Source organism: Anomalospiza imberbis, chromosome 8 (genome assembly GCF_031753505.1).
Source record: "Anomalospiza imberbis isolate Cuckoo-Finch-1a 21T00152 chromosome 8, ASM3175350v1, whole genome shotgun sequence".
In the NCBI taxonomy this organism is placed as follows: Eukaryota; Metazoa; Chordata; class Aves; order Passeriformes; family Viduidae; genus Anomalospiza; species Anomalospiza imberbis.
In genome coordinates this window covers 14,626,282-14,641,088 of record NC_089688.1, presented here as the reverse complement: position 1 = coordinate 14,641,088, position 14,807 = coordinate 14,626,282, and the positions used below count along the sequence as shown (strand labels likewise).

The 14,807-nt window shown below is 37.2% G+C and overlaps 1 protein-coding gene across 4 annotated transcripts in view; it reads left to right on the top strand.

The window, feature by feature from the left end:
• The window catches only part of ADK (adenosine kinase), a 270,500-nt gene that overhangs the window by 34,397 nt on the left and 221,296 nt on the right, over positions 1–14,807 (top strand). For 2 of the 4 annotated variants that reach the window (XM_068198542.1, XM_068198540.1), the window contains exon 3: positions 107–160. The exons of the other annotated variants lie outside the window; for them this stretch is intronic. In XM_068198542.1, the coding sequence (XP_068054643.1) occupies positions 107–160 (54 nt within the window). The remainder of the gene's footprint in view (positions 1–106; positions 161–14,807) is intronic. 4 annotated transcript variants of the gene reach the window in all.

The following is a 14,807-nucleotide window of genomic DNA, read 5'->3' as shown; positions in this document are numbered from 1 at the left end:
AACAAACAGATAGTTTAGTAATTTGAAAGTATAATACTTCATTTCATGGTCATATTCTCACTTGAGTAACTGCTTTATGTTTTTTCTTTCTTTTTTTCCCCCCAAGGTATGGGCTGAAGCCAAATGACCAAATTTTGGCAGAGGAGAAGCACAAAGAACTGTAAGCTTTTTTGTGGTGATATATATGCATGTTACCTATATACTTATAAATGTATATACATGTCTTATTGTTAAATACCTGAAGCAAAAATGTTAGCTTTTGCTCTTTAGTATTGTCTGCTGTTGCAACATTTGTCTGAAGACTAATTATTGCAAAAGGAGACTTAAAAATATTTTTTTCCTTAATTTATTTAAAAAATTATTTTATTAACTGCAGTTGGTACAAATGCAATTTAAATACCCCATTTAAATGGTCGTCCTAAATGCCTATGTTCATTTCTAAATTAGATACAGATTTCTAGGATTACTTTCACATTTCTTGTTTTCAGGGTAGAGATAGTGGGGAATTTGGTCTGTTTTGTGTTCATCTGCATGCTTAGATATAAAAGTAATACCCCTTTTTTTCCTTACTATTTTAAACTTTAGGCTCTTGCATATAACTGTCTGTTTCCATTATTACATTAGCATTATTTTTCTTTATTTCATGATATACCCAGAAGACTTATGGAGTTTATCCTCCTGTAAGATAATATACTTGTTTCAGGTGAATTCACATCTATAGATGTCAAGTTTTCCCATGTTAAAAATTTGAATGTTTATAAAAAGGCCAGACTCCAAGCAGTAAAAATGTTTTGTGGTAACAAGGATTTAATTCCTCTGGAAAAGATTTTTTTCCAAAAGCCTTAGTGATTGAATTACTAACCAAATGTCCCATGTTCTTTCAGAGGATGGAAAAAGACATTTAACTTAAGTTAGTACATCATGGTAATGTACCTGTGACATTAAAACTGCTTGAGCTCCTGGCAAAAGACAAGCAACATCAGTTGCCTTTGATGAGTAGATAAGATTGGTTTTATGCAGAGCACACTCTCTAGTGATAGAACACTTATGGACAGCTTAGCTTTGATTAACCCATTAACCCATTTTGGATGCTATGAGCTAGAAGAGTTAAAAGTACTGCAGAAAAAAAATGCAGAGAGATTAAACACAAGGTAAATCACATGCAGGTCTGTATTTTGGACAGTAAAAGTTGTACTGTGTACACAAGCTTTATTTGTTCAACAGATACTGATTAAACTGAGCCTTTTGATGTGAGATAAAGTAGTAGTTATCTTTCAGCTTTTTGAAGTAGTTATCTTTCAGCTTTTTATCATAGATATATTGCATATTAGTTAATTGCATGTTTGTTATTAATATTTTTACAGCATAGTCACTTTTTAAATGGAGGATTGAACTAATTTTATTAAAATAGTTTTTTATTAAATTTTGTTTAATACAGAAAGTTCAGTAAAACTCAAGGTTTACATGGGTCAGCTGCAATAGAAGCCCTTCTTTGGTGTTTTGTTGTACACGCTGCATTAGCTCCTGAGATGATTTATATGTTGTTGGGTATAATGAAAGAGGGTGAACATGCTTTTGCCACTGATCTTGTCATCTTGAATGTCACTGGATACTTGACCAGGGAAAAACTCCTGTAGGTCAGTGTCACGTTGTTTTCAGGAGAGACCTTTGTAACATTTCTAATGCTGTGTACTCTTCTCCTTGGACCATGGGAGCACAACAGATTGCACATTGTTGAACTTCAGAGCACTTTCAGTCCTTCAAGCTAAATTCTGATTTAACTTATAGATGAGTTGTTAGATACTTAATTAACCTTTTCTGATATTTAAGTAGACCTTCATATTTAAAAGAAATGCCAGTTCTAAGAATCAGGCAAGACAACTTACCACTAGGGTAACTGTTGCTGAAGTGGTTGTAAACGTATTCTCAGGTACAGTGCCCTTATAATTAAGGTATTCTCCTGACCCTGTTGTAATGTTTTAAAGTAAAAAACAAAGTTAGTTTCTACATATTACTGTTCAGTTCCAAAATCCTCCTACTTAAAATAAATTACCTTTCAGTCTTTGGAATGTCAGCAGCTTTTATATTGTCTTCCCTAGTAGTAAAGAAGACTTCTTTTTGCATTCTTCATCTAAAATCCATCATGGTGATTTATCTGACTGTCAGATGTCCTTCACTTTCTCAGAGATACTTCTGAATAGCTATTGTTCATAAAAATATAAATTTTGTTCAGTAATGAATTCCTTATCTCCAAAGGTAACTGAGCCTGCTACCCTGACTTGGCTTGATCCTTTAGTCCTTGAGTCTTAGTTATCTAGAGAGAGAAGTTCAGTCACTAAAACTGGCATTGGTTTACAGGCATGGCATCGTGCTTAACTTCTATTTTAAGCACTAAGGTATGAAAGATCACATTTTTTTTTCTGCTTTCAATTAACTTCAACTATAGCAGCCTTTTAAATTTGTCTTTTCATTTTGCGTACACTTCTTTTGTTTAACAGGAATTTATTAGCACTAAAGCTGTTAAGTCTGTGCATATATGCATTATTTTGAGAATTTAGCTGGAAATATCTACTCCTTCCCCACCCCAATCAACTTCTGAATGTACCTCATGAGGGGTTGAGGGTACTGTCCCACAGCTCAACCTGTTTCCATGTAAAATTAGCAGATCAGTTAGAGCCATCAGCACTGGTGATCAAGCCAAGCCGTGCCCATGTTGTAGGGAATCAGATGAGCAACACATTTGTTTTCAGTGGTGAGTCTGCTGTTCTGCAGTGGGAATAACAAAGGTGGGGGAATAGTGGTATCCTCTGTTTGCACTGGTGTTTTACAAGGGAAGTATGCATTTGTGCTCAAGGGATGTCCTGCAGATGCTTCCCACCTTCCCTAACCCAGCTAATTCCCCTCAACTCTGCATCCTGCAGGACTACTAGGGAAACTCAGGTGTAATAACATTGGTGAGGCCTTAATGTTGCATATATTTTTTTCTCTTTCTGAGAACAACAAAAAATATAAACTCTGAGACAAACAGAAATATTTCTCTTGACCCTTTTTATAATCCTTTTACAGGAGTTGTTTCTATTTTTAATTCTCAGAACTGGATTGAATGGCTTTAACTGAAGGTCATATTAGCCAAGTGTAGACTTGTGTATGCTAGGCTGAATTTTTTTTTTTTTTTACTATAGTTCCACATCAGAAGTTTTTTAGGAGGATAAATTTAGGCTAGGTGCAGCAAGCAATGGGATGTGATGTAAGTTGTCTTGATATTAAAGTAGGAATATCTTAATACAGAGTTCATCTTCACTGTGTAGAGTAATTCACTACAAATTTCACTGTGTAGAGTAAGTGTTGACAGAGGTGATGGGTTTTCTTACTAATATTTTCTTTTACTAAACTAGGGGCTGTTAGCCAAATTTTGGTAGCTTGACTAGCTTATTTGAATACAGGTGACTGAAATATAGTACTTGTGAGTTTTAAAAATATTGTTTGGAATTCAGTAGTACCACTGAGTCTGTAAGCAATGCTTCAGAACACTTGTTTTAGTGCAGCTTTGACTGAGTGCTGGTTGAACAGCTTTATAGACTTCTGTTTAAACAGTTTTGGCTGTGATGGGACACTTTTGAGAGTTAGTTGGAGGAGAGGGTAAGAAATGTGGAATCCACATTGTGTTTCTGATTTTTTAAGCTTTCTTTTTTGAAAGATCAAGATCATGAAGTGAGGAAGAAGATAATATCAGCTTTCTCTTCAGTCAGTTTTTGATGCGTTGCTCAGAAGGGAGAGATGTGTGACAGATGTGTCACTCTGCTGCAAGTTGGCCGAGGGGGATTCATTTAGCTGAGGGGGATTTCATTCTTGACTGCATACTTGCTGTTTATCATAGTGAAACTGAACAAGGGGCAGAGAGACTCTTTGATTTGAGGACAGCTGTTTGGGTGACTGACGGAGTTTTGATTTACCTGTAACATCTGGCAGGAGGTGGCGTGTGCATATTTTCTGGTTTTGCTTAGGCAATATAGATATTTAAGTGGAAGGGTCAATCTTGGAGTTATAATAGGGATGTTTGGGGGTTACAGGGGGCCTCTGTTGCTTGGGACAGAGTAGAGAAATCTACAGTAGGGATTTAGAAGTAGTCTGGGTATGTCAGAGAGCTAGAGGATCTCAAAGGGATTAGAACCATGTCACGGGAATGTTGCAGAGCTGTTTCCTTGTCTTTGGGGGCAGCGGGGGCTATCCCGTGTTAGTCACTGTCTGTCACAGTACTTGAGTACACAAGCTAAGGGGCTCGACCCCAAGCACAGTGAGAGTGCAGCCGTGTGTCATTGACAGTTCAGCTTGCAGGGAGGGACTGGAATTGCGGGGCACCAAAGGGACGCAGCTGTCCATGGAACGCCTTTGGAAAGAGCCGAGCTCTGTGCCACTAGAGGGGGCGGTTTATCCTCGGTCCCGCTCGCAGACATCCTAGCCTTCCCTACGGGCGGGGTTTAGGATTTGTCCTGTTGGGCTTAAGCCTCTCTAAAATGGTTTTTATCCATCCTCTTTCCCTCTAAAGCTAAAAAACAGGGTAGAAAATTATTTGTGGAAGAGAGAGTAAATAGAGAAAAGTTTCAGAAATATGAAGCTTTAAGTCTTTTGTTGGCCTCAGTATATGCTGACAATATATGTGATTTTTATGGATGAGGTGATAATATGAATCTGTCACAGTAGTTGAATTACTTGATATAGTATACCTCACTTGTAATTACATTTGAGTGGATTAATATATATTATGAAATATGATTTGGCGATGAATTAATGTGGAAAACTGTTTTGGCAGTTATAACAAGGTGTCCAGATTAATGAAAAAACTTGCCAGCTCCCACCTTTACATGACTTTATTTTAGATTTTTTCCTCTTGTTTTTTTAATCAAGTGTCATATTGACCTGTTTCCTGGTGTCGAGTTTTGTCTGAAAACGTCAATAAAAACCTCGATTGTGCAATTGATACTTGTTTTTACAAAATCAAATATTTTTAGAAATTTTACAGAGGAAAACTCTTAAACTTATCTTTTTAATAAATAAATAGTTATTTAGAATGACTAGTCTCTTAAATTGCCTCTTTCTCTCAAAGCAAATAAAATTCTATTTTTATTGACTCTGATTGTTCCATGACATGTAATTAAGCATTTGTTTAATTAAACTTCCATTAACTACTTGGGAATTCTGTAGAGTAAGAATCTGGATGATGTGCTGTGGATATTTGACAAACTTGTAAGGAATGACCTTGATGGTTGGGAAAAACTCTGTGCTGATCTGGAATGTTTTCTTAATCCAGTTCCTTGAGTTGTTGGCTCCCTCTGTAGAAGCTACTTTAAATTGCAGTTTGATTTCTCTAGAATTGTTTTATCACTTCTGTGTAATATACACAGACACACATAAAAGCTTGAGTCAGATGTACAAAAAGAATGATTTATGGTTAGCTACAGAATTTCTATTACAGATTCCTCCCTCTGTATTTTTTCCTTTATTTTTCTGCGTGTCCACCCTTCATGCAATTATTTTGAATTACAGCACCAATGCAAATTTGCAGTATAGAAATCAGCTCATGAAATTCTTAGTAACAGGCAGTCCTGCATAAAATTTCTAGAAGTTAAGGTTCCAAGTTATAGCAGAAATACTTTAAACTTCTTTCATGGAGTAGTCTTTACATATGCCTTAATTTAAAATCAAAAATATCAAGTTAGTTTTAGTATATAATTTCATTTTGCATCCTGCTGTTGGCGATGTTAAATAAGTAAGCTGCACAATACTTGTACCAGGGTGGTAAGCAGATTGCATCAGTATTTTAAAACTGTGCATATGTATCAGTGGAGTGTTTCAATTGAGCCTCCTGCCTCTGTTCATGTTCCTTTGTGTGTATAGTACATTCAAGCCCTACTTTGCTATGTGGCTATAGGGCTCTATTAGAATAGTCTCTGTTGTTAAATGGCTCCTGGAAATCAGTGTCAATTCATTCTTGTATGGCACAGTGCTTATTTGATGTAAAATAGAAGAAAACTTCTGATAATAGCTATGGCTGGCAGTTAAGAACAAGGCTTATGTTCCTCTGGGGAGCTTGGTTTTGTAGCCTGAGATGCTTATCTGAGGCTGTTGTGAGATACAGCACTTCCATGGTAGTGGGAAGGAGGAGTGCTGGAGGGGAAAGAGAAGGATGCTTATGAAAGCTAATGGAGAATCCAAAATATTTTATGTATGTGACATACAAGGTGTAAAAAGAGCTGCTAAAGGATTGAAACTTTATTTGCTTAAAAGTTCCTAATGTCAGATTCACTGTTCTTCTGTAGTCTTGCTTTTAATCACATATATTAATTTTTCATCTCTTACCTTCAATAGAGATTTTCTTATGTTATCTGCTTTGATTACCACAGCTTTATCATAGGTGGTACAGAAGAGATATCAAAAGATTCTTCAAGGCAAAGATGTTTTCTAATATTCCGGCTCAAATTTCATCGCTTACAGGAACTCTCACAGTACTGGTTATTGAGTTAAATTGATCTCTCGTAATGATTTCTTACTTTGACAATTTGTGCAGGAATAGGTGGACTGACATGGACCACCTATTTGGTTCTTCTGCGTTGTAAGCTAATGAGGCTGGGTTACTCTGTTTTTCTTCTTGTTAATATTCCTGACAGTGATTACTGTTCCTCAGTGTGTACTAGACATACATGCTTTAAAGCAAGGAAATAATGTTTTTCCTTTTGCTGCCTGTTCCTAAGCTCACCCCCCTGCACAGACTGAGCAGAGAACCCACAGCCCTGAACTGAACTCTCAGACTTGGAAGGCTCAAGTGATCTGAACTCCTGTAAAGCACTTCAGCTTGCCTCTCACCCAGTGTTCGTAGCAAAGGCTTCACAGACAGCACGGGATGGCTGCACCCTCCTGTCCTCCTGGGGCTCATTTCCAACCCCAGGAGTTAGGGCAGTCAGTAAGACATGATTGTCCAGAAGACGACTTCCCTCGTGACTTCTCTTGGCACTTTTCTTATTTTTTACAATTTTTACAACTTGTTAAAAGCCAGTGTTAATGTTTCACCTGCACTGACTCCTGGTATTGATGAAGTGTGGTGCTAATGCTGTAGTGACAGGACTGTGTGCAGCGACAGACGTATTTGAAGACTAAGTTTTCAATATGCAGAATGATTTTTTTTTTCCATACTGCTGAATATTTCTGTCACTGTAGTGCTTTCTTTCCAATAGAGAATGAGGTGCACTTTTTTTAGAAAAAGATGCAGTCTTGTGCTACAGAACATGCAAAATCTCTTGAGATTGCTGCTTTTTAGCTAAGGTAGCTAAGGTTTCCGCATCTTTACTGCACAGTTTAGAATTGGACAAGATCTGGCTTGAGAGTATTAATTTTTGTGTTATGCAATGCAGCACTAAACTTGAGATTTTCCTAAAATTTAGAAATTATTAATTAATAGCCTAGAAGATACATTGTCTTAATGTCTCTTAGAAATAGAATGTATTAAAGATAGTTGTGGGATGGTTTTGAGCTGTCAGAGTAATTATTTAACTTCAAGCTTCAAGTTACACAGCAAGAACTGCATATTCTGAAACAAAGAGGGAGAATTTAACATGGGATTTTTATTCCATTCTCTTACTGTATTTCATACATGTATTCTGCTTAGTCCTCTAGACATTGCGCCAGAATCAGAATAAAAGCTAACACCCACCCAACCATTTTGTTGAATTACATTAATTTTATTGCCTTTAGTATACTGAGTATGAAGGAGAGCCTTCAGATGATCTTCTCTTGGCAGAACCTTCAGATGATCTTCTCTTGGCAGAACCTGTTTATGTCTGATTTTGTTCTGATTTTAATGACATAACATCAAAGCTGTTGAGGGAGAGGCGCTGTTTGAAAGCCCTGGCAAAGGGTGCAGTCAGTGCCGGGAGTGCCACCAGCTGAGGGGGTGCTTTGAGCAGCAGCCACCTTGGTGGCAACTCTTTGAAACCTGTTGTAAAAGGTGTCAAATGTCTAAAGCTTTTAACCACTTGAAAGGACTTGACAGTGCACTGTTATCTTTTGCTTAAACACTTCTAAGCTTGAGGTGAGGGGGCTTACTGCTTTCACTGAGGCTCTTTCAAACCAGTGGAGGTAAGAAATGGGTATTTCATGTGCATGCGGTTTGAGCTTGAGATGAGATGCACCTGAGCCAGGTGGGGGCTTTTGAGGAGTTTTTGTGTAATGCAGACCACAAACATATTTCATGTTCAGATTGTTATGTTAACTGGTTAGGTGAAATTGCAAAACCCAGAATAAGAGTGTAATAATCTCTTTAAACTCAGTTTTGATTTTGTTCTGGTTTTTAATATGTTGCTGGTATGATTATCTAAAAGCTGGTCAATGCCAAAGAGAATAAAAAAAATCATTATTTAATTATTAGTAACTTTTTTGATAATCCTGAGAGTAGTTGGAAAATTTAAACTTCCAATATTTTTGCAGTTTAGTGACCAAAAAAATTACTGTAACAGAAGATACACTATAACTGAATTTTCAAATGCAGGCACATTTCATGTGATTTTTGAGTAGCTGGAGGCTTTTGTGAACTCTTAGGATTTTAAGAATAGAACTTATTTTTTGGTGGCACTTGTGTTTGCCTGCTCTGTTTACGTCAATAAAGTACATGTATTTATTGTGTATTGTTTTTTCATAATTCCATAAGAGACATAGAATATAATGCTAGCATTTTTCCTAAATAATCAGGTAATGAGCTTTATTGTTCTGACATTTGTGTGTAATTAATAACATGGTATAAAATTTTCCTGTGCTGGGACTTCAATTTTCTCATTTGAAGTATTTTTTTAGTGAAACTCTTAAGAATTGGCTTAAGAGAATGCCTACTGATGTCCTACTTTGTTACCCTATTATAAAAATGGCAGAATCGTATCAGATATTCCATTTCCAAAGCAGTTAATGCACTATCACTCTGTTATTTTGGCTCTAAAAGTATTCTCATTTAGAGCTGTAAGCACCACAAATAAAATGTAAAATAAGCTGTAGAGTTTGTTAGCAACTGAGAGAATAGATAAGTCTCTGTTGCCCATTCAGTCTTTTCTGAGATAAGCTTAGCCCCAAGAGTACCAATTAGTGCTCAGAATAGTGAATTCTGCTATTTTAAAGGTGGTCATCTATCAGAGCAAATTAAATGGCTTGTGTGAAAATAATTTAGTAGCTGCCCATTAATTGCCTTTCCTTTCATAGAACTGTAGAAAGAGACCTCAAGAGATCATTTCATTTCAATCCCCCAGTCCAACTAGAGATGCATCTTTGTCATTCCTGGCAGATATTTGTCTAGCTGTCTCTAAGGGTCTTTGGAAATAGTAAGATGTCATGTGGAGACAGTGCAATCTTACTGCATAACTTGTAATGGTGTGCTCCTGCATTCCCACTGAAAAGTTTGCTTGCAGGATGGAACAGAGAACTATTGCCCTTAACAGTGAAGAGGGAGTTGGATGGATTACAGTATGCATAGGAATTGTGATGGGGGTAAAAAGGCAATGGTTCTAATCAGGGGAGCCAGGACAGCGTAGGACAAGGCTGTGTGCAAAGACAATGTGCACATGTGTTTTTGCTAGGGTAAGGTTCTGTGCACCCATGCACCCCTACAGGCAAAAACATAGAGTAGACAGGGTAGCCTGTAGTGTGAGGAAAATATTGAGACTTTGGGCTGTTTTAGTAGTGTGATGGAAGAGGTCGCATAAAATTGACCATCTGATTTAATCAGGACATCTTGAAGCCCCTGCTTAACAGTCTTAAGTATGTGTGTCTGCTGTGGTTGTGCAGTTTTGCATTTGCAGAGAGATATGTTTGTTTTGCTTTCCTCCTGCTCATGAATAATATTGAAGACTTGCCAGGAAACATTGTCTTATATAGTTCAATAATCATTGTATCATGTAATCATCTCTCAGACATCTAAATGGATTTGTTCTTGAAGCTTTGTACCAGATAAGATTGTAGTTTTATGGATTTGTGGCCAAAGCAAACAGGGAATGTAGCTGGCTCTAAATTGCATGGGAAACTTGCTGCACATTCAGAAGCTGTGTGCCTGAACGATGGAGCCATCTGCTTATTCTGAAGGGGATCTCCTGCCCTGATGCTGCTGTGGCTGTATGATCAGGTGACCTTGTTTACAAGAAGTGGAAACAGCAACTGACACACACTGCAGCTTCTGTCCCCAAACCAGGGATCACAGATGGAGCGCAGCTGCTGCAAGGGACTCAGTGGTACCTTCTGGTCACATGAGTCAGCTGGTGCAGTTGCAGCTGCAGCTGCCAGTGTCTCTGCTGAGCAGCTGAAACGCACAGACCTTATACAGGCAACTGCAGGGGAGTGTGGGAGGTGATGGGCATAAACTGCCTGTGCCAGTTGGCATCTGAACCACCCTGCACCCAGTATGTCACTGGCCTGATCTTGTCTCTTTAACTGATGTCACTGGTTCTGGTTGTGAGGGGAGTAACGAGAGAGCTACAGACAGTGGCAATACAATGGCATTACTTAATTTCAGTTTCTTATTTCTAATGTCTGTGTAAAAAACCCTGAAGACACATACGGTCTCCTATTTTGTTTGTCCTCAATGTAGTTCAGTGGGATGTGTGCAGGTCCAGTATTGGACTATCACAGATTGGAGGGCAGAATCACTGTCTTTCACTATGGGAAAAAACATTTTGGGAAATTCAGTATTAGTGCAAAAAAATGTTGAGTGCTTTAAGTTAAAATTAAGTATTTAAACAGCAATTCCAGTATTGGAGTAATATAATATTTTAAGCAACTATAATATTTTAAATTGTGCAACTTCACCAGTTAGCACAGTGATTTTAAGCTATAGTGACAAATTTTCTCACAGATTTCTTGAAAGCTTCTGAACTAACTTAAAGAACTTTTCTAAAAGTAGGTGATCTCTTGAGCTAATGTTTCTAGAACTCAACAAGAGATTTATCAGTCTGTATGCATCAGTGAATAAGCCTACCAATTCCTGTCTGTTGACACAGTCCTGCACAGATATCTTGAATTCTAAGAAAAAAAATCTGGGTTAGAATTCCAGCAGCAGCTATGAGAATGTTTAGAAACAAACAGCAGCTTTGTTAAAACTTTGCAGTGTGAATATCCCACTTCACAATGAAGAGAAAATCATTCCATCATAGTTGTCCAAATACATGTGTTATTGGTTGATCATTTTATGGGAATCCTTCCTAAGCTGGAAGGATATGCCTGTGTCAAGGGTTGGACACTGAACTATTCAACTTTGTGCCTGTTTACGTACTGTCCACTCTGAGAAAAACACCCTGAAAATATCTTTAAAACCAGTACTTCTTTATTTCTATTGCTTTGGTTATTGCAGTTGCAATTACTGTACAACAGCCTTTTCCCCCTTTATTGTTTTATGGGGTTTCTTTTGGCTCTGCCACAGGTGCTTACCATGAGTAAATGTTACCACTCTGGTACTGAAAATATACTTATTTTTTCTGAGGAAATGGGACACCAAATGAGTGAATAGAAGGGAAAATCTTAAATTAATATGAACAAAAAAATTAGAGGGAGGAACAAGTAGTTGTAAAATATACAGGGTATCATTGTTCAATTTTTTATTTTAGTGGAAATGGCCAGGGTTGTCTTTTTGTTTGGATCTTTCATTTTAAAGTATATTCTGGGAAAACACTGAATAATTTTCTGCCAAAAAAGCAATAAGAAGCAGCCTAGTTCAGGTAAAAGTATTTTCAACTTTCAGTGAATATATTAGAATGTTTCAGTATTGGAATAAACTTGAATTACAGATGTTGCAATATTTACAAGTTGCACAGTGTTATATTTGTTACTTTTTTCAGTATTTTTCCCCCAGTTATTTGTATGTGAAGTTGCTCTTTTCAAACTCTTTGCTAGTACTGTGTTTCCTACCAAGACCCCTATATTCTCTGGATGCTGGCTGCTCAAAAAACTGTGATTAGAAGTGGAAGTACCCTACTTAGCTGTTTTAAAGTTGCTTCAGTGGCTTCATGCTAAGTGTTATGAGTGATGAATATCTCAAAGGGAAGATACTGCCACTGGATGGTGCTATTGTTATGTTATTAACTTACTTGCTGTGATAGTGTGGATGGCATGAAATCTCCACCCCTGTCCCTCTGAAAGATTTTGTGAAGATCTGCTGCAGCAAAGTCTATGTGTAGAGATCACCAGTAGTAAAATACTCATCCACAACCTGTACCTTCATGAAGGCTGGGCAAAGGTAATTCTGTCTGCTGTGATCTGTATTTGAGCTTTGCAGATGAATGTTTAAAACAAGTTTGGATGACAGCCTGCCTTTGCTAATACAGTTGTTTGTAAGGGAAGGTGATGTTCTTGAGGAATGGGATACATTTAAGCCAATCAGCTTTGTGAAATCTGCATATTCATAATACATCTAATTATCCAGAAAGAGATGCTGAGTTACTGAAATTGTCACTTTGAACGGTTTCCTAACGAGGGGACTGTCTTTTAAAACGGCAGGGGTTACATAGTTAGCTACCTATTACATTACAAAAAAAAAAAGTTTTGACTGTTTTATGCAAATATACTGCATTACCTTGTATAAATGAGAAGGTAAATCAGCTTTTGAAAGCCCTTCATGTTTTTTTGAGGGTGGAGAAAATGAATTCTTCTTACAAATTTGCATTTCAAGAAGTAAATAACTACTTGAAAAGGTGCACTTTCTTTTAAATATTGCAGTTTGATAAGGTAGAGATTTGAGTGTTAAAATGGCTTTATAAATTTTTGAAATTCTTCTTCGAATATGCTATGAACAATTGAAAACATACTCCAATTTTCTTATAAGCTGACTTAAAAATGGGTTTTGTTGTGCTTACTTTCTCTTTCCCTTCCATTTTCATTCACATATTTTGATCTGTATGGAGTAAATTTTTTTAGAGGCCTGGGAGAGGAGAGGAAGGGGAAGAAAGTCCCTAGAACCTAAGGAAACTATTGCTGTTGTCAGTCCTCACTTCAGAAGAAATTATGAGATTTGGCAAGACATCTTCTTGTACATTTATAGCCTGTCTCTTTTACCAATTGAGCTATTCTGTGTCTGTCTCTAATAACTCTTAAGCTCAGTGGGCAATATCAGAACCACGTTTGACAGGGAAGAGAAAATGTGTGGAATAAGAAGTTACTGAAGGTCTCAAGCAAGTTAGGGGCTTGATAAAGAAGAGAGTTGCATGTAGGGAAAGGGGGGTGGAACACAGACATTTTTTCCTGCAGCAGGATCATCCCTGATGGACTGGAATAGCCTATGGGCACTACCCAGTAAACCACAATGCAGGGAGCCACAAATCAGCAGGTCCCCCTTTTCACCAGCCAAGCAGCTGGGCTGGAGGACGTGGGGAGAAGAATGATGGTGAGAAGGTCATTTGAAGGGACTTCAAGAACATGGCAGAGAAGTAAGGCTGTTGATATAGCAAATATAGGATATGCATGGTTAAGAAACCAGGCTTCTTTATTGGAAGCAGTTTTACCTTCAGCAGGTATATTAAGAGGCTGCTTCTTGGATATGTTCATTACTTGCTGAAATCAGAAGCTGTATCCTTGCTCAATCTGAGCCTGAAAGACCTTTGTTTATGCTACATCTGTGATAAGTGGTATTGATCTCATGCTTGCAGTGTCAGTTGGGCTGAAGGTTGTACTTACTTGAAGCAGGTAGATGTTGTAGGTGGTAGAAGTTGAAAAGAGATGTGAAGTATTAGACTAAGTATGTCTAGAACATGATCTAAAAAGATTATGAATAACGGACCCATTCCTCTTGCATTCAGGGCTCAGAAGAGGTATAATTCTAGTTGAAAATCCCCTAATCCCCTTTGTTTTGTTTAATAGTTTAAGTGGTAAGTTTAATCTTACCACTTGTTACAAGCAAATGGGCAGCTAGATCTTGTTTTTTGTTTTTGTTTTTTAATTTATTTATTTTATTTCCACTTGGCTGAAGTTTTTAAGAATTGCTTAGCATTGAAAAGGACCTAAAATGCTTAAAAGTAAGTGAAGATCTTGGTTAATGATAATCTTATTCTATGTACATGGACCTGTAAGGTGGATGGATTCCTTTTAGTGTGATATATTTTTGTTTCTTTATCTCTTGAATACCTGAAGATGATGTGTTTCAGAAAGAAAAAAAATGGGAAAATTACCTTTGCATTCTTCTTTGTGTCCCTCTTCCTGGGACAAACTGAAATCATCTGCAAGATCAAATACCTGCAAGAATCTGTGTTCTTGTAATTGAAAATTGGAAGTCTTCTGTGGATGTTTATCGGACAATGTCATGTCTCTATGAGGCATTAAAGGAATTTGATTAATGTATTTTATGATTTCATTGATCATGCTTTATATCACATTTTTTGTAGGTCACTATAAAATAATGTTACTTAATGGTGGGGAAAAAACCTGACATTATTCACCCCTCCAGGTTTTTTCAAATTCCGTTTTTTTTTTACTATAAGCTCAAAAATAACCAGGCCATACAAAAAAGTGGCAATAAACTGGAATGAAATTTCTGAATCACTGTAGCTAGGTATGTGATTCTAGATACACCTCAGTTTTTCAGGATTTTTCTTGATTATTTGGTCTGCATGTGGAAGAGTCATTATGTTCTATTAGGTGACTGCTGCTATGCTGTCCAGCTTCTGTATAAAATAGTGAAAGAGAATGATCCCTTGTTTGAAGGAATATGAAATCATAGGTACATTCCCACATGGAGTTCTCATGTTCAGTGTGTCATAGGTCTGCCTCACTTAAGTTCTTATTACTAGAGATTCATT